The sequence below is a fragment of the Lagenorhynchus albirostris genome, chromosome 2, assembly GCF_949774975.1.
Source record: "Lagenorhynchus albirostris chromosome 2, mLagAlb1.1, whole genome shotgun sequence".
In the NCBI taxonomy this organism is placed as follows: domain Eukaryota; kingdom Metazoa; phylum Chordata; class Mammalia; order Artiodactyla; family Delphinidae; genus Lagenorhynchus; species Lagenorhynchus albirostris.
Window position 1 is genome coordinate 177,193,806 of NC_083096.1, and position 17,697 is coordinate 177,211,502.

The 17,697-nt window shown below is 54.5% G+C and overlaps 2 protein-coding genes across 9 annotated transcripts in view; one reads left to right on the forward strand and one right to left on the reverse strand.

Moving 5' to 3' along the window:
* Positions 1-3,752, reverse strand: part of CLCN6 (chloride voltage-gated channel 6) — a 28,782-nt gene extending 25,030 nt beyond the window's left edge. For both annotated transcript variants that reach the window (XM_060141412.1, XM_060141411.1), the window contains exons 1-2: positions 3,633-3,752; positions 2,783-2,842 (exon numbers count right to left, since the gene is read on the reverse strand). In XM_060141412.1, the coding sequence (XP_059997395.1) occupies positions 2,783-2,842; positions 3,633-3,719 (147 nt within the window). In that variant the 5' untranslated portion in view covers positions 3,720-3,752. The remainder of the gene's footprint in view (positions 1-2,782; positions 2,843-3,632) is intronic.
* A 261-nt stretch (positions 3,753-4,013) lies between these two features.
* Positions 4,014-16,791, forward strand: MTHFR (methylenetetrahydrofolate reductase). 7 transcript variants are annotated; one of them, XM_060141416.1, is made up of 13 exons: positions 4,123-4,502; positions 5,631-6,138; positions 6,418-6,663; positions 7,821-8,059; positions 8,940-9,050; positions 11,815-12,008; positions 12,725-12,975; positions 13,265-13,399; positions 13,575-13,755; positions 13,998-14,180; positions 14,998-15,048; positions 15,954-16,073; positions 16,440-16,791. In XM_060141416.1, exons 2-13 carry the CDS (start codon positions 6,029-6,031, stop codon positions 16,656-16,658), a joined length of 2,040 nt encoding a protein of 679 aa, XP_059997399.1. In that variant the 5' UTR covers positions 4,123-4,502; positions 5,631-6,028; the 3' UTR covers positions 16,659-16,791. The 7 variants fall into 7 exon arrangements, with proteins under 7 accessions (XP_059997401.1, XP_059997403.1, XP_059997399.1 ...); XM_060141413.1 differs by having other exon boundaries at positions 4,125-4,502; positions 14,998-15,099; XM_060141415.1 differs by having other exon boundaries at positions 4,125-4,502; positions 6,421-6,663; positions 14,998-15,099.
* Positions 16,792-17,697: the final 906 nt, after the last annotated feature.

Sequence of the window (17,697 nt, forward strand, 5' to 3'; positions counted from 1 at the left end):
GCTTCCCTGGTGGCGCAATGGTTGAGAGTCCGCCTGCTGATGCAGGGGACACGGGTTTGCGCCCCGGTCTGGGAGGATCCCACATGCCTGTGCTCCACAACAGGAGAGGCCACAACAGTGAGAGGCCCGTGTACCGCAAAAAAAAAAAAAAAAATTTATAAAATAAAAAAAAACTACAAACCTCAATTTAAAAAAAAAAAAGCAACAGGGACTAACATCTTGTAAGACCCCCAACTTATCAAAGAGTCAAGTATGTGCAATGAACTCTTTCTAAGGCAAGAAAGAACACATTTTAGAAAGAGCTTCAAAAGAAGGGTTTTCTAGTTGATCCCTCATAAATAAAATCTGGGCAGGCTTTTCTGATCACGTGCCTAGCTAAGTTTGCTCTTACACATAGCAAGTGCTCTCAAGAAGCTCATATGAAGAGATGGTTAACTGAGAAATATTAATGACTCACACAAAAGAACATTAGCCCATAAAATTCACATAAATATGCATATCAACTGAAAGTAAATGCATTACAAATAGGAGTGCAATATAGTGAAAGGAGCGAAGGAGCCGGGGATACAGTAGGTCAATGGAGCACAGATGCCGTAGTGAGCTCCCAGGAGTAGAATGAGAGCTGAGACAGTGTCAGTCATAGCAACAGTCAGGATGATATCACCAGGCTCAGGCTCAATGAGGGAATGCAAGATGACAGCACAATATGGACTGTCTTATACTTATTCCTGCAAGTCTCTCAACTGTGTACAAGCAAACAAATATTTAAGAAATACGAGACAATACATCAGTGGATACAGTGCTTTTTGATTGATTAAATGCACTCACATCAGAGCAGCACATTACACTATACCACTGTGGTACAGTTGGCAAGTTCTAGACTCCTAAAGTTTTTTCTTTTTTTTGTTGTTGTTTTTTTTTTTTGCGTTACGCGGGCCTCTCACTGCTGTGGCCTCTCTAGTTGTGGAGCACAGGCTCCAGATGTGCAGGCCCAGCGGCCATGGCTCACGGGCCCCGCCGCTCCGCGGCATGTGGGATCCTCCCAGACCGGGGCACGAACCCACGTCCCCCGCATCGGCAGGCGGACTCTCAACCACTGCGCCACCAGGGAAGCCCAACTCCTAAAGTTATTTTAAGTCAATTGCAAGGGGAAAAAAAAAGATGAAGGTGGAATCTACTTCATCTTAAACCTACTTGACTTAAAAGATATATCACACAAATGCAATGTGAGGACTTCATTTGGAACCTGATTCAAACAAACTATTAAAAAGTACATATGACATTTATAAGACAACTGGAAAATCTGAACACTGGTTATTTGATATCAAGGAATTATCGTGAATTTCTTAGGTATGAAGATGGTATTGGGTTATGCTAAAAAAAAGTCTTCATATACTAGAGATACGCACTGAATTACTTACGGGTGCAATGATGTGATGTATAGCATTTCCTTCAGAATAATATGGGAAGGGGGAAGTGGATGGAAGCCTACATGAAACAAGGTTAGGCATGAGCTGAATGACTGCTGAAGCTGTGTGATGAGTACAGGGGGTTTCAATGTACTATTCTGCCTATTTTTGTCTATGTTTGAAATTCTCTATAATAAAAGTTTTTTAAAAAATTCCATGCGAAGCTATAAATCATAATAGTTACACTAAATTCTACAGCCAGAGTAAGATAAAATATTAGAAAGAAAATTAGTCTGGGTATGTTATTGCTCTAGGATGTTGATTTTTTTAAGTCTACCTGACATTTTCTTTAAAGCATTAAACATAGACATGACTAAGCCCACTTCTTGGAATTGATCCTAAGGAAGCAATTAAGGATGAACAAGAAAGGATGGTCACAACGATGCAGTTCATAATACAGAGAAGTCAGATTAAAGAAACGGTGGCACAATGAAATGCTATTCCCCTATTTAGAAAGATATTACAGAAAAGTATCTATTGCTACAAAAATTCTTATCAACTGGGAGGGGAAAACATGTTAAAATAGTGTATTTAGTAGAGTCTCACTTTGTTACTTAAGAAAAAAACATGGAAAAGGACGTTTAGTAAAGTGAATAATCATCTTTTAACGAGCAGTGTTATGGGTTTTTCCCTAGCTTCTTTTTATAAATCATTTACGAATCCTCTATCACAACCATGGCTTGCTTTTGCTATTTCAAAAATCATAGAAATGTCATCATAAACTGATTAAATGATGAAAGGCACTCCCGCAGCACTGGCCTTAACACACACACACACACACACACACACACACACACACACACACACACACACACACACACACACACACACACACACACACACACACACACACACACACACACTCAGAGTCCCATGCTTGAAATCTGGAACTATAGCCAAGCACTGACAATTCTGAGAGAAGCTGCTTGGGCAGGAAACAATCATCTGAAAACCCAGTTCTCTTAGAAGAGAACTGGCCCACACCTGTTACTAGCAAACACTGTCAGTGGCTTTGACTCTGGGTCTCTACAAGTTGTAAAAAAGCAAACAGTCTAATGGCAAACACATGCTCTATCCAGGTTAAGGTGCCACAGATCTATGAGAGCCTGGAGACACACCCAGACCCTGCTTTGGGGCTGAGGTGAGAAAAGCGCTTCTTAAACAGGCCCCTTCCCACAAAGAAGTTACATCTTACCCACTCACTTCCCGGGAGAGAAGGTCAAAGAGCATCTCTGGTTGGAATCCTAATGCTTCGCTCTGAAGTGAGGTCACTCACTACTTATGTTACCCAAGACAGCATCCAAGAATCTTACCTCATAGTCTTTCCTTGGAAGGATCTCATCCTCCTCCTCCTGTGTTTCTCCAAGGATGGTCTAGAAAAACAGATCCAGAGAAGGAAGACCTTTTTAATGGTTTTAAAAGTGGAAAGAGGCAGAAGTATTTACTGAAGCCAGCTACTAGTTTCTAAGTCATCTGGAGCCATTATCATCAAATGGGAACAAGACCTAAAAAAAAAAAAAACCTTTTGGGATGGGGGTAATGTGGCGGGGAGCCACAGTCGTCAGGTGACCGCTTCATTCCTACTTATACATTCTCCAAACAACTTCTCATCGTCAGGACACTTCAAAGATGTCACTTGCCAGTTTAAGGGGGAAAGAGTTCAGGTTCCGTCTGATAACATGCCGAGTCTGAAATCAGGAGGGACTTGTCAACTCTGGGGACACAACAACTCAAGTTTTCCCAGGGTGCTTTGCAGAGGGACGCTGGATTACCAGTGACCCAGAAAGGGTGAGGGATAGAGTGAGAAAGGGCTGGAAAAACTAAGCCAGCTGCATGATATGCACAAAGTCCAGCGAGGGGGCTCACTCCGAAAACGCTCGTTTCATTCAAAACTCCATTCAGATGGAAATTTAAAAAAATAAGGATGGGATTAACTGAAGCTGGCCTGGGTTCTCCCTCAGATTCCAGGGAGGGGTTCTGAGAAATGACCCAAGACTTGGGCACGTGAAGCCGGGCAGATGCTTCGAGAGCCCAGGCTGCGGTCCCCAGGCCCCACCCGCTGCTACCTGCGGGCCCAGCTCGGCCCGGCCCCACCCCCGGCAACGCCTCTCGCCGTCCCTTAGCAACCGCCCCCTCCCCAGCCCGGCTCCACCCGCTTCTTACCAGCTCCTCTGGGGTGCGGGTCTCACGCTCACCGCAGCAGCAGCACCACCTGCAGCAGCAGCACAGGGACCCCCTGCACCCCGCCATCTTCCTCCTTTACTGCCACTCTGGACCCCTCCGCCAACCCCCTCCCACCCAGGATCCGCGCCTCACGTGACTGGCCTCGGGAGTGTCACGTGGCCCTCTCGAGCTTGGGACGGAGACTGGGAGTGGCTGCAGACGGGTGAGGCGAGGGCTCGCGTCACATGACGGTGGAGGGACGGCTTCCAACGAGACTTCTGGGCGCCGCCATGTTGGGGGCGGGGTTTCCGGGCGCCCGCAAGGGTGGTTTCCACCCTCTGGCCCCGCCTTCCTAAGCAACCTGACACCGGCGCCGCGCCCCCACCCGAGCCACGCCGAGTCTGCTGGCACCTCCTTCTCGGCCACGCATCTGCGACGGGCGCGCGCTCTGAGTCATCCGCGACCAGAGGGTGAGTGACACCGAGGCTTGTGGTCGCCGGGGAGGGAGACCAGGGCCTTGGGAGCCTTGGGGGCCACGTACCCGGGGGCGGGCTCTGGACGGAGGGCGGGGAGCGGTGGTGGCCGGTCGGCCCGCCCCCTCTGCGTGCACGCCCCCCCCCCGCCATCCTCAACCGTGAAGCGGAGACTTACTTTCGGCCCCCGGCCTGGACTGAAGGACCTGTGCTGGGGGTGGACTTGGGCCTTCGCTTCCGCCCCCGCCCGTGACCTAGTGACCCGGTGACTAGATTCGTGGCCCTCGAGCCCCCGGCGCCAGAGGCATCTCTCCGGCTCCCTGCCGAGCACCTGGAGAAGAGCCGTGGGTCGCTGGCACTGCTGTCCCCGACGCCCACTGCGTCGGGCGGCTCACAGGTGCACACCGGGACCCCTCTGGGAGTGGTGGGCTCCGTATTCCCCCACTGCTCGGTGCCTGGCACCGATTAAGTGCTCATCAAATGGCAGAGGGTTGCTTTGAGGACGGGGTGACAGCGCCTGGCCCGTCGGCGCTCAGTGAGTGCTGGCTGTTACCGGGTGGCAGCGCGGAGATACCATAGGCAGAGTACCCGGCCCTGGTCTCAGGGAACTGGGAAGAGGGAGCGGAGACAAATATGTGAAGCCACAGTTGCAACCCAGGGTGCTATGGGATCCTAGCCTAAAATGGGTTAAGTGGTAGCACGTGAAAAATGTTGGAAGAAGGCTAATGCCTGGCACATACTAGGAATGCAGTAAGTCTTAATGAACAGATGAAAGAGCATTTAGTTTGTGGGTGGTTCAGCCTCCTCTCCCCTCTTGGTTTTGTTCCAGCAGACAATTAATGAGGCACTCTCTGGAATTCAGAAGAAAGGCCAGACTAGGCTGATCTTGACACTCTCCCCTTTCTTAGTCGTTCATCCCCACAGAGAAACTGGAATTTTAGGTCAGAATCAAAATGGGCATCCCTGGCGGTGGTCTGGTCTCAACTCTTTGACGTTGGGTGTACCAGGGTATGTTACGTGCACTTGTGTGTGTTTGAGGGGAGAGGAGCATTGGATCTCATCAGTTTCTCAAGAGTCTAGGACCCCCAAAATGGTTAAGAACACGGGCTTAGCAGTGGACATTCCCTGAAAGACGTGAACTTGGCCTGGTTGCTCCTCCAATGCTCCAGGTCAGCACACCCTGGATTTTCACTACTGTGTGTTTGCATCTTGCTGTGCAAGAGTAGTGTTTTGTTTTAGTTTTTGTCTTATTTTCCCCACCAAACTGCCCAACGGCGCTGTGCCCTCTCGTCGGCCAGCCTGTGGTTGCCATGGTTCAGGGCTTCCACCGTGGTGGCTTTGCAGTCGCTGTAATCGCTTGAACTGACTTCACTGGTGTGTGTAAGGAGAACAGCCTGGAAGGCAGGCACAGACTTAAGCCTTTGTTCTGAGTTGGACATAAATTCATGCTCTTATTGAATTTGGGTTTGGCTGTTTTTGGAACCCAGCCAATGTCAAGTTCTAACCCATGACATGGTCTTTTCAGAGAAGCACAAACTCGGGAGAAATCAGGCTGCTTTGTCAAGCCCTCACCCCTTACAGCTTGCATGCGTACAAACTGTTCCAAGTAACAGGAGATGTTTCCATGGCTGAGCCGTTCCTTCCTTGGCATGTGATCCAGTCACCCTGAACATCTGTTGGCCTCATCACACCCAAACCCTGCAGTCTGCAGCCCCACGTCCCCCTCCTTCCATCTGCCTTCGGCCTCTAGAGCCTCAGCCCTCCCTCTCTCAGGGAAGCCTTGCCCCCGCCCCTTCGCGCCGGCCCCAGCTGCTGCTCTCAGCTCTTCCTTTGTCACAGCTCCGCCCAGTCGGACACACCCGCTGGGGAAGTTTCCTCCATTTCTTCCCCAGTGGTCTGGGGTCTGAGTTTACACTGGCAGAAATGGACCGTCCAAAACCCAAGGTCCTCCCGGCGGGGCACTGCTGCCCCTCCCTGGGAATGCGGGCCTGGGAGGCCGGCAGCGCGAGGTTCTCAGTGCCACCCTCCATCAGGTAGCGGTCATGGAGGATCCACGGGCTGAAGGAGCATGTTTCTGTGCTGGGTGGGGGCTGTCATGCGGAATCAGGCAGCAGCGGAGGGCAAAGCTTGGAGCGAGGCAGCGCAGAGAGTCGTAACTGGCGTGTGGAGCCACTGGGTGGGCGCGTTGTCACCCGTACCCTCACCGGCCTTTCTCGTGCGTGGAAATGCAGCATCTCTCGCTTGATCCTGCCTTGCTGGGGCTCGGCTGGCTGCCTGCCTGCCGTCTCACGCCCCCGCCTCACCCCGTGCAGCAGGAGCTCAGCCATGGTGAACGAACCCAGAGGGCATGGCGGCCCCAGCCCCCGCTGGGAGGGCAGCAGCAGTGGCAGCGAGAGCTCCAAGGATAGTTCAAGGTGTTCCACCCCGGTGCTGGACCCTGAACGACACGAGAGGCTCAGGGAGAAGATGAAGCGGAGGATGGAATCTGGTGACAAGTGGTTCTCCCTAGAATTCTTCCCTCCTCGAACTGCTGAGGGAGCTGTCAATCTCATCTCGAGGTGAGTCAACGCAAGATAAGGAGTAGGGCCGGACGGGGGGATGGGGGCAGGGGGAAAAGATGAACTGTCAGCCCCGAGGCTGGGCTGCACTTTGACCCAGCAGGAAAAGGCAGCCACAGGGGGTGGAAAAAAGCAAAGCCAGGGTAGATCCTTTGATACGCAGCTTCTGTTGTCTGTAAAAGCCCCTCCGAGCACCTGGAATGTTTAGACACTCTCTTCCATGTGCTAAAAATGTTGATTCTCTCAGACTAAATTCTTTGGCGGAACTTGGGGCTGGATCCGTGAGGAGAGTTTAGGAAGTTACAAAACGGCGGCTTGGAGAACGTTTTCAGCAAGTTAGGAATTTGGATTATGCATCTTGAAATCTAGAAATGCCAACCGGATTATGTTAGCACTTGATGAATCACAGTTCCTTTTTTAAAGTTTATGCTTTTTATCGCTTGCACTTCTTATGTGTCACTCCCAAGGCTGTGAAGTTTGAAGGCACAAAGATGTTTCAATGCACCACGTTATAGCTCGTAACACAGCGCATGCGCGCACGTATAGCTCTCGATTCTAGTTATGGAAATGTGGGCGTGCTCTGCAGGACTCCTGGCTGCTGCGCCGAACTGGGGGGCGGCAGGAAAGAGACTTGTGTCTGCTGACCCTCTTTGTCCCTAGAACGAGGCCCTGCTTTTGCCACTCTGAGGGGTCCCCGAACCCTTGACCATTGAAATGTCTTAACTCACCAGAGATAATAAACGTGCAAGCACTTTGCAAGGCCGAAGTGCTGCTCTCACACAAACTGGTTTCATTGTCATTATATATTATCTCCACAATAAGAGTAACCGTAATGATAGCACATTGATTGCGTGTTTGCCGTGTACCCAGCGCTGTTTTAAGAGCTGTGGAGCCATCTGTCATGATATCCTCAGAGTATTATTATGAAGTAGACACTGTCCTCTGCCATATTATAGAAATCAGGAAACTGAGGCTCAGAGAGATCAAGTAATTCTCCCAAGATCACACAGCCAGTGAGTAGCAAAGCCAGGATATGAATGCAGGTCGGTCTGATGCCAGCCTGCATGTGATGCTTCTCTAATTCCCAGACCCCATGGGAAGGTGGTGAAGGGTGGTGTACCCCCAGGAGCCCCTCTTCAGAAAGAAATTCCCCACAGGTTTGACCGGATGGGGGCAGGTGGTCCCCTCTTCATAGATGTGACCTGGCATCCAGCAGGGGACCCTGGCTCAGACAAGGAGACTTCGTCCATGGTGATCGCCAGCACCGCCGTGAACTACTGTGGCCTGGAGACCATCCTGCACATGACCTGCTGCCATCAGAGCCGGGAAGAGATCACGGGCCACCTGCACAAGGCCAAGCGTCTGGGCCTGAAGAACATCCTGGCGCTGAGGGGAGGTGTGGAGTCAGCACTCTGCTCTCTGGGGTCTTGCTTTCCCGAAGACTTCTGTCCCCGGAACGGTCCTTTCCTTTTCTCCAGGTCCCACACTGAGTACACTCAGGGTCCCGCCCCTGCCAGTAGCGTCGAAGGGCAGTGTGGGTCAGGAGGCCACGAGCGACACACAGATGTGTGGAGTCACTTCCTGACCTCGCAGTAGGAGTTCAGCTGGGCCTGCGGCCGGGGCCTGACAACCCTCTGTCCCGATGTACACGATCAGTTGATCAATTAATCAAGCAATTAATCAATCCCTGGCTGCACCTGGCCATCGGCCCCGTCAGAGTTCAGCTCTGGCGTGTGTCCTAGGAGTGAGGGTAGCTGGCTATGCCTCTGACACGCACTGTCACGGGGCCACGCAAGCGTGGGAAGTGGGAGCCTGATGGGTGGGCACTTGTGGCCTCACGCTCACCACCCGAAAGACCACTTCTCACCTGAGATGAGTGGAAGATTCTCCCGGGAGGCGAGGGTTCCGAGGGAGTGGGAGAACGAGCCGTGGGCTTGGGTGAGGGTGTGTGGACACACCCAGATGTGAGTAGGGAAGGGATCGCCGATGCTCCAGGCTGAACGCAGAGCTGCAGCTGCTCCCTGTCTGCTGCTGCCAGCACGGGGCCCTCAGACGGGCACGGGCTGAGCACGGGCTCAGTGACTGTCTGATGGGTTGGCTGCTGTCTTCCCTCCCACTGTTTACCAAGTGCTACGCTAGAAAGCGGAGACACCAACTTGAGTAATAGGAAGGCTCTGCCTTCGACGTGCTCACGGTCCTGGGCGTGGGGGGAGAAGGAACAGAGAGGCTACCTGGAGGTTTGGTGAGACCCAGCACTGTGATCTCCAACCCTGCAGACCCCATAGGTGACCAGTGGGAAGAGGAGGACGGAGGCTTCAACTACGCCGTAGACTTGGTGAAGCACATCCGAAGCGAGTTTGGTGACTACTTCGATGTCTGTGTGGCAGGTGAGAGGCTGGGGTATCCCAGTGGGTGGGACCGCAGAGGGGAAGGAAGGAGAGGCACAGAGAGCCCCTTCGGCATTCAGGTCAGGACCCGCTAGCTCAGCACACCGCCGGCCTGCCTGCGCCGGGTGACAGAGGTTCAGGGGTGAATTGAGCAGCGTCTGCCCTCTCATTATTCTGTCATCTGCTGCCCACCCAGGCATGCCACCACCCTTAAGTTTTTGTTCCTCTGCCTTTTCTTTTTATTATTTATTTATTTTTCTTTTCTTTCTTATTTTAGGCTGCGTCCGGTCTTTGTCGCGGCACGCGGGCTCTTCATTGTGGTGTGCAGGCTTCTCCCTAGCTGCGGCTTGCGGGTTTTCTCTCTCTAGTTGTGGCGCACAGGCTCCAGGGCGCGTGGGCTCCGTAGTTGGCTGCACGCGGGCTCTGGTTGAGGCGTGCGAGCTCAGTAGTTGTGGCTCGCAGGTTTAGTTGCCCCGCGGCATGTGGGATCTTAGACGTTGCGAGGCATCCGGATTCTTTACCACTGGACCACCAGGGAAGTCCCTTCCTCTGCCTTTTCTTGCTCTTAGCCTGCTTCCCAGCCCTATTCTTCTTTAAACAAAAGAGGTATATTTATTAAGATTCCGGGGGCAGGGAATCTCAGAACAAGGTCAGGAAATGGCATCAGACCTCATTAAGCGCTGGAACCAGGAGGCAGGCAGAATCCAAGGCCCTCCCTCATTCTCTCTGCCCCCCCCCGCCCCCCCCCCCCCGCTGCTTCATGCCTCATCCAGTAGACCTGATATGTACGCTTTTTCTGTCTCTGATATGTACGGTACACATGTGACCCGCCGCCTGCTCCTGGCTCGCCCAGACTGATTGGCAGGTCTCAGCATCAGTTCCAAATCCTCAGGAGAGAGAACTGCGTCGGCTCAACTCTAGTTTCTTTAGCTACAGCCAGGAGGCAAGGTTCACCTGCTGGAAACAGATGGCGTGGCCTTCCCTCTTGCCCCGACTCATGGGGTCTGGGCCTTCAGCTTCTCAAACGGGGGCTTGGGTGTGGTGAGGCAGTGTGTGCCAGGGACACAGGAAGTCCGGGGATTAATCTGACACATCACCTTGGCATGACAATTTTTCTCAAATATTTTGGGGAAAATCATATCATTCTTATTATGGCTACATTATGGAGTAGCAAATCAAAGTGATCTGAATTTAAAAATACAAGCCACGTGGCTTCAAGGAAATTACTTGTTGTAGGGACTTTGGGCTGCGTCCCCAGGCCCCCACGTACACGTCCGCTGTTCTTAGTTTTGAGAAGAGGGCGTTGAGGTGGATGAGTCTAGGAGGCCCCGATGAGGAGGTAGGAATTGAAGTGTCGTTGGTCATGCGGCCACGAGACAGTCGGTTGATTGGGGAATGTGCCCACGTGTGGTGGGCATTGGACGGCCACCAGGGGAAACCAGCAGAGCTGTGAGCATACAGTTGCTGAACGGTTTGGTGCTTTGCTTATGGTAAAGTGATGAAAAGGAGGACCGGTGGATTAGAAGGCACCCAGCTGGCCGTGACAGAACAAGAATACAGTAAAACTGAGCAAAATCCAGATGTAGGCAATTGCTGGATTGTTGGGTGCCGTTGCGGTTTTATAGAGCTTCAGCCATTAAAACCTCTGCTTCTGAAATGTCTGCTGGAAAAATAGTATAAAGTATAAAAGCATAGTATAGTATAGTATAAAAGTATAAAGCTCTAGTGTTTAATCCTCCCACGCCCATCCCCAAAACAGTCGTTTTTATATCCAGTTTTGATGACTCAGGGTTTCTTAAGAACGAAACTGCATTATCACAGCAAAGCAGCCCGGCTACCCAACAGTGTGGGTTCAGGCTTGCCCCTTCCTGGCTTGGGGTCCTGCCCTGGCCTCAGGCTGAGGAAGCTGGCACTCTGCTTGCAGTTCATGAAGGCCTGTGGTCTTTCCTGTGCAGGCAGAGCCACTAGTAAGTTCAGTCGTGTAGGGAAGGGAGCGCACCGTTCCTGGAGCTAGTCGGGAACCTAGGGGACGTCTGGCCCCGCCTCCCAGGCATCCCCGGCACAGGGTCATCGCCCGGCCGCGTTGTTTTCACACACTGGGAGTCCATTCCTTTGTGGGGTTGCTCGTTCCGCTGTCAGGCAGCTCTCTGAAGCTGATCCTACTTCTGCCATCAGAAGCAGCACAGAATATGACGAATAAGGAACTCGACTAAGGTGATTCCTTTTTCCCAGTGACAGACTTGTGGGCGTCTAGAAATAGTTACCATGTTCTCTGCGTTCTTTTCTTCAAGCAGAACATCTCTACTCTCTTCATTTATTCCTTGTGTAACGTGGTTTCTGATTTTGCACTGTCTGGGACCCCTGAGTAATTTTAATGTGAAATTACGAGCACTGTTGTAATCCAGTACCTAGAGTCAAGCCCATTACCCCAAGGCTGGCTGGCTGGTGTGAACGTAGCATTTCCTCTCTTCCGTGGCCACAAAGTGCAGGCCAGATTGGCCTAGCTGATGGCAGGACAGCGTGGGTGTTTGGGGGCAATCCATCCCCACTCTTGGGAGGGTGGCTCTAAGGCAGCGTTCACCGAGGGTCACCTCCAGGGTGAGAGGCACATCAGACGAGCCCAGCCATCACTGCTTCAGCCTGTCCGTGCCGTGGGGTTGGAAGGTATGGATCCGGAGCTCTCCGTCCCCAGCTCTCTGGTTGCTTCATCACTCCCCTCGAGCAGGTGGAGCCAGTCTCTCTCTCCTGTCATCCCTGTTGGCAGGTTACCCCAAAGGCCACCCCGACGCAGAGAGCTTTGAGGCTGGCCTGAAGCACCTGAAGGAGAAGGTGGCCGCGGGAGCTGACTTCATCATCACCCAGCTCTTCTTTGAGGCCGACACTTTCTTCCGCTTTGTTAAGGCTTGCTCCGAGATAGGCATTACTTGCCCCATCCTCCCCGGAATCTTCCCTATTCAGGTGAGGGTCCCAGGAGGGCTCATGGGCTCCCACCGCCCCCATCCTAGCACAGGCCAGGGCCTTGGTTCAGGCCAAAGTGAACCTGAAGTTCCGAGTTCAGGCCAAAGTTCTTCTTTGACGCTCATTAGATTTTCGTCAGACAGGTGCTCAGTCCTTGCAAAATGTTGTCGTGCCCCCCTCTTTTGATTACCTCTTATGTCTCCCCAAAATAGCAACGGTACCTGTCGGAGGGGCTTATTGACAAGTGTCACTAAAAGGGATTATTACTCATTATAAATTTGGGTTAAATCAGTGTTTCCCAAACTTGGCTGTCACCAGAATCATTTAATAAGCTCTTTTAAAACGTGGATTTCCAGATCCCATGCCTAGAAGTTCTGACGTAATAGATCTGAGGTGGGACCTGGGAATCTGTACGTTTCTGAAGTTTGGCAGGCGATTCTGGTCACTGGTCAGGCCTGGGAACCACTGGCTTAGGTGACCAGCATTTATCAATAGGTACATCTAGGGGCCAGAGGGCCGGCTCAGACCAACGGCAGCAATGCTGTGGGCGGCTGCTGCAGCCTGCAGAGTACAAAAAGTGCTGCTACAAGATGGTCTGACTTTCCTGGGTCAGTCTGTGTCGCACTGCAGAGCCAGGAGGCCTGGTGGGGCGATAAGTATTTGGGGTGAGAGACGGGCAGGGAGATGGGACCCACAGCCCCCTGTGTCTTGGGCAGGGCTACCACTCCCTCCGGCAGCTTGTAAAGCTGTCCAAGCTGGAGGTGCCGCAGCAGATCAAGGACGTGATCGAGCCAATCAAAGACAACGACGACGCCATCCGTAACTATGGCATCGAGCAGGCGCTGAGCCTGTGCCGGGAGCTTCTGGCGAGCGGCTCGGTGCCGGGCCTGCACTTCTACACCCTCAACCGCGAGGTGGCCACCACAGAGGTGCTGAAGCGCTTGGGCCTGTGGATCGAGGACCCCAGGTGAGGCCAGCGGCCCCGAATTCAGGCCCTGGAGCCACAGAGGAGAGTCGGGTGGGCAGGGAGGTCAGAGAGAAGTCACAGAATGAGTGCGTCCTAGCTGGCAGTGCTGGCTGCCAAGGGGGCACAGAGGGGATGTCTGTGCCGCGGCTAGTGGCACCCTTAGGGCTCCGGTCTCAGCGGGAATGCCATCCGGCTTGACGTTTACGAGTCAAGGTGGAAGAACCCAGGTTCAGTGGTGCCCCCTCCCTCTGGCCAAGCCCTGACCCTTTCTGTCTCCATTCTCACCCAGACGTCCCCTGCCCTGGGCCATCAGTGCCCACCCCAAGCGCCGGGAGGAAGATGTCCGTCCCATCTTCTGGGCCTCCAGACCAAAGAGTTACATTTATCGCACCCAGGAGTGGGATGAGTTCCCCAACGGCCGCTGGTGAGCCATTGCAAATGAACTGTTTCTTGGGAGGAGGGAGACCAATCATGGTGGAGCCCTCGGGACAGGATTCACAGGAATGCCCCCCCACCCCCCACCCCAGGGCAGGTGGATGCTACTGTCTGGAGCCCAAGGTCAGGGGTGTGCCTTGACCTCCCGGCACCTCCTCCGCCAGGGGCAATTCCTCCTCTCCGGCCTTCGGGGAGCTGAAGGACTACTACCTCTTCTACCTGAAGAGCAAGTCCCCAAAGGAAGAGCTGCTGCAGATGTGGGGGGAGGAGCTGACCAGTGAAGAAAGTGTCTTTGAAGTCTTTGCCCACTACCTCTCGGGAGAGCCGAACCAGAACGGCTATAAAGTGAGTGCTGCTGGGATGGGATCCCTGGGTACCTGCCCTCGCCCCATGGGCCAGATGCGGGCGTGACTGCCCCACCCTGAGCCTCATCTCTGTGCCTGGAGGTGGCACCTCAGCAAAGGGAGAAGGTGAGTTGGGGGGTCCCCACGTGGGGTGCCTGGAAGGGGCTTACGGAAGCAGAGACAGGCTGGGGCTCTGATGGGGACCGTGACAGGGAGGGACCCAGCCCGTCTTACCCTCCCCAGGTGACTTGCCTGCCCTGGAATGATGAGCCCCTAGCGGCCGAGACCAGCCTGATGAAGGAGGAGCTGCTGCGAGTGAACCGGCGGGGCATCCTCACCATCAACTCCCAGCCCAACATCAACGGGAAGCCGTCCTCCGACCCCGTCGTGGGCTGGGGCCCCGGTGGGGGCTATGTCTTCCAGAAGGTGTGGCAGGGGCGCACAGGGCTACCCTCCCTTGACCTGCCTGCAGGGGTTCCCCAGAGCTGGGGACAGAGGCCTTCATCTCAGGGGCTTTTTGTTCTGAGCGGCCGGGGATCAGAATGGATGCGATCTCAGGCTCGGAGTCAGACAGACCTGGGTAGGCTGGTCACTTGACCACTCTGGGCCTCAGCTTTCCCTTCTGTAAAATGGGGATATGTCACATCGTGCTCTGGGGATGAAACGTGACAGGGCACATAAAGCGCTTAGCACGTGGGAAGCATCCCCTAACTGGGAGCTGTTATTACTGTTCCTTGTGGACCCCTTTCTCCTGGGGCTGCTGGAGGTAAAATTACATTCTAAACTAAAGCCTGAGGGCTCTGGGAGGTGAATTTAAATAAGCCCAGCTTAATCCCTGGTGGCCAGGTGGTGCTGGAGAGGCCCTCCCCCCAGCAGACAGGGGGATGGGGTGTGTCAGGCCTCTCTTGCCTTACTTGCCAAACTGGGCCCCCTGTACAGCTTCTGGAGCGACTTCTCCATGGAGCCTTTCCCAACTGGACGAAGGGTTGGCAGACGTCCCTCAGACCTGTGCAGACCGAGAAACCTCACGTACCTGCTCCCCTCCCTTTGCTTATGGGTTCAACTCCCAACTAGCGGCCACCGCTAGTCCCCACGCCTTAAGTGTCCTCGTGGATGCCTCCCTGGGACGGTCAGGAGGGCAGGCGTCTGGTGTTTCAGAGCACATGGCCCACTCAGCAGCGCCCAGCGAAGACATCCAGCAAGGACCGGGGGTTACGCGATGGCACCTGTCTCCCTCCCGCAGGCCTACTTAGAGTTCTTCACTTCCCGAGAGACAGTGGAGGCGCTCTTGCAGGTGCTGAAGAAGTACGAGCTCCGGGTGAATTACCACATCGTGGATGTGAAGGTGGGCTGGCCCCGGGTCAAAGGGCGCTCAGCAGGGCTGGGGTGAGGGCACCAAGTTTACTCCACCATTCAGCAGTCACGGAGTGCCCAGTGGGGCCACGCATCGTGCCAGATGGATATGCAGACAGAGCCAGGCCCCTGCCCTCCGAGAGCTCCCGGCCTGGCGAGGGCAGCCGTCAGTGAATAATTATGCACGGGTGAAAAGCAGTTGCACTGTATAACAGTGAAGTTCAGCGTAGGAAGAAGCTGGGGATCCGAGGGAGGGAAGTCCAGCTCGAGAGATCGGGGGAGGTGTTTGGAGGGTTCCTGTGTGGCCTGAATCTTTAAGGATGGGGAGTGAAAGGGCATCCCAGGGACAGGGCCGAGGGCGTGCAGAGGCTTTGCTGCCAAATGGGGTGAGTGAGGCTGAAGCGTTGAGCCGGCCGGGTCCCCAGGGGTCTCAGTTGTCCTGCCTGGAACTTGGGTTTTACCGTATAGGCAAGAGGGAGCCTTGGCTCCATGTTTTATTTTGGGCAGGTCCCAGGGGACAGCTGTGTGGCTAACAGGGCCAGGGGAGACTAGAGTCAGCAGCCCTGGTGGTCTGAGTAGCAAAGAGAGGCCTGGCCAGGCTGGACACGAGAGGAAGTGAGCAGTACCAGTGGGTATGGAGCTGATTGGAGCGTAGGAGGAGGAAGGAAAAGCCCCGGGTGACGTCTGGGTTTCAGGCTCCTGGCCGCCACAGAGCTGCAGAGGCGGGGCAGGGGTGGGGTGGTGACGGCGGGAGGAGGGGCGGAGCACACCCCCGGGGAGAGAGGGCTGGAGCTGTCTGCACCCCAAGTCTGCCCCTACTCACTGCGCCACCCCCCCGCCCCGCAGGGTGACAACATCACCAACGCCCCCGAGCTGCAGCCCAACGCCGTCACTTGGGGCATCTTCCCTGGGCGAGAGATCATCCAGCCCACAGTGGTGGACCCAGTCAGCTTCATGTTCTGGAAGGTAAGGGAGGGGCCGGGAGCAGGCCTGCCCTGCCCACCTCCAGAGCCTTGGGCGGGCGGGTGGGGCGGCTGGGGGCCGCACCCCCAGGGCTGGCAGCGTCCTGACTCTGACTCATGGTGTTTACTTCTGGGCTGGGAAGCAGGGGTGGCACTGGCAGTGGGCCAAGTTCTATTCTTGGAAACCTCTTGTCGGGCAGCAGCAGAGGCCCTTGGGGTGCTGAGTGTGGAGGCCTGGCCCTAGGGCAGCCCTGTTAACCTGGCCGGCGTGTCTGTATGTGGGACCGCACACGTACCTGTGTCTTTCTGTCTGTGTGTGTGCTGGTGTCTCCGTGTGTGTGCGCGTGCGCGTGCCTGTGCGTGAGTGCAGGACGAGGCCTTCGCCCTGTGGGTCGAGCAGTGGGGCAAGCTGTATGAGGAGGGGTCCCCGTCCCGCACAATCATCCAGCACATCCACGACAACTACTTCCTGGTCAACCTGGTGGACAACGAGTTCCCGCTGGACAGCTGTCTGTGGCAGGTGGTGGAAGACACGTTTGAGCTTCTCAGCGGGCCCCCCCAGAGCAAGAGGGAGACGGAAGCGCCGTGACCCTGAGCCCTGACAGCCTTAGCTTGAGGCCACTGTGTCCCGCCTTCCTCCTCTCCGTCCTGGTTCTCTGGGAGACCCCCGTTCTCCTTTGCTTCCCCCCACCCCCTGACACGATGATGGCAGCTAGACTGGTGTGAGGATTCCAGGCTCTGGCTGGACCGGAGTCCGCCCCACACGGGAGCCAGGTGTTCCCTGCTTAGCTGAGAGTCTGTGCTCCGGTGGGAAGCAGCCCCATCCCCCAGAGGAGCACGTGGGCAGAACGCATCCTCCCTGAGAAGGGTTGTCATTGACGGAGCCCCTAGGAGCCAGCCTGGGACTGCCAGTGACCTTGCTCTTGGGGCCTATGGAGGACAAGCAAAGCGAACATGGCAGTGGGCTCTGTGGGATTGCAGAGGAGACATGGCGAGGTCAAGGCGCTGCAGCCTTCCACCTCCAAGGCGTTGGCAGCCAGGCACGACCCACTCGGGAATGAAGGGGCGGCCCACTGCCCTGCCAGGCCCTGGCCCCTGGATGGGCCTTGGACTGAAACCTAATAGTTGTCGCCTCCCAGCCGAGAGCTCAGCTGAGTTTCTCCCTTTTATACAGCGCTGGTTTTTTTTTTTTTTTTTACATCTTTATTGGAGTATAATTGCTTTACAATGGTGTGTTAGTTTCTGCTTTATAACAAAGTGAATCAGTTATACATATACATATGTTCCCATATCTCTTCCCTCTTGCGTCTCCCTCCCTCCCACCCTCCCTATCCCACCCCTCTAGGTGGTCACAAAGCACCGAGCTGATCTCCCTGTGCTATGCGGCTGCTTCCCACTAGCTATCTACCTTACGTTTGGTAGTGTATATATGTCCATGCCTCTCTCTCGCTTTGTCACAGCTTACCCTCAGTTGTCTCTTCACATGCTCGAGAGAGAAAGTGCCTCTTAAGGGTTAAAGGTGTCTGAACCTTTGTGCATGGTGGAGCCCTTGGCCTTCCCTTTTCTCCCCTGGCTCTGAGGGGTGAAGGGATGCCCTGCCTGTTACCATCGAGGGCGAAAGTGAGGTT

Excerpts from the sequence above, each read along its gene's own strand:
- MTHFR (XM_060141413.1), top strand. The coding sequence starts at position 6,029 with ATGGACCGTCCAAAACCCAAGGTCCTCCCGGCGGGGCACTGCTGCCCC. Across the intron at positions 6,139-6,417 it reads TCAGTGCCACCCTCCATCAG|CAGGAGCTCAGCCATGGTGA; the intron begins GTAGCGGTCATG and ends CACCCCGTGCAG. Across the intron at positions 13,756-13,997 it reads CGAACCAGAACGGCTATAAA|GTGACTTGCCTGCCCTGGAA; the intron begins GTGAGTGCTGCT and ends TACCCTCCCCAG.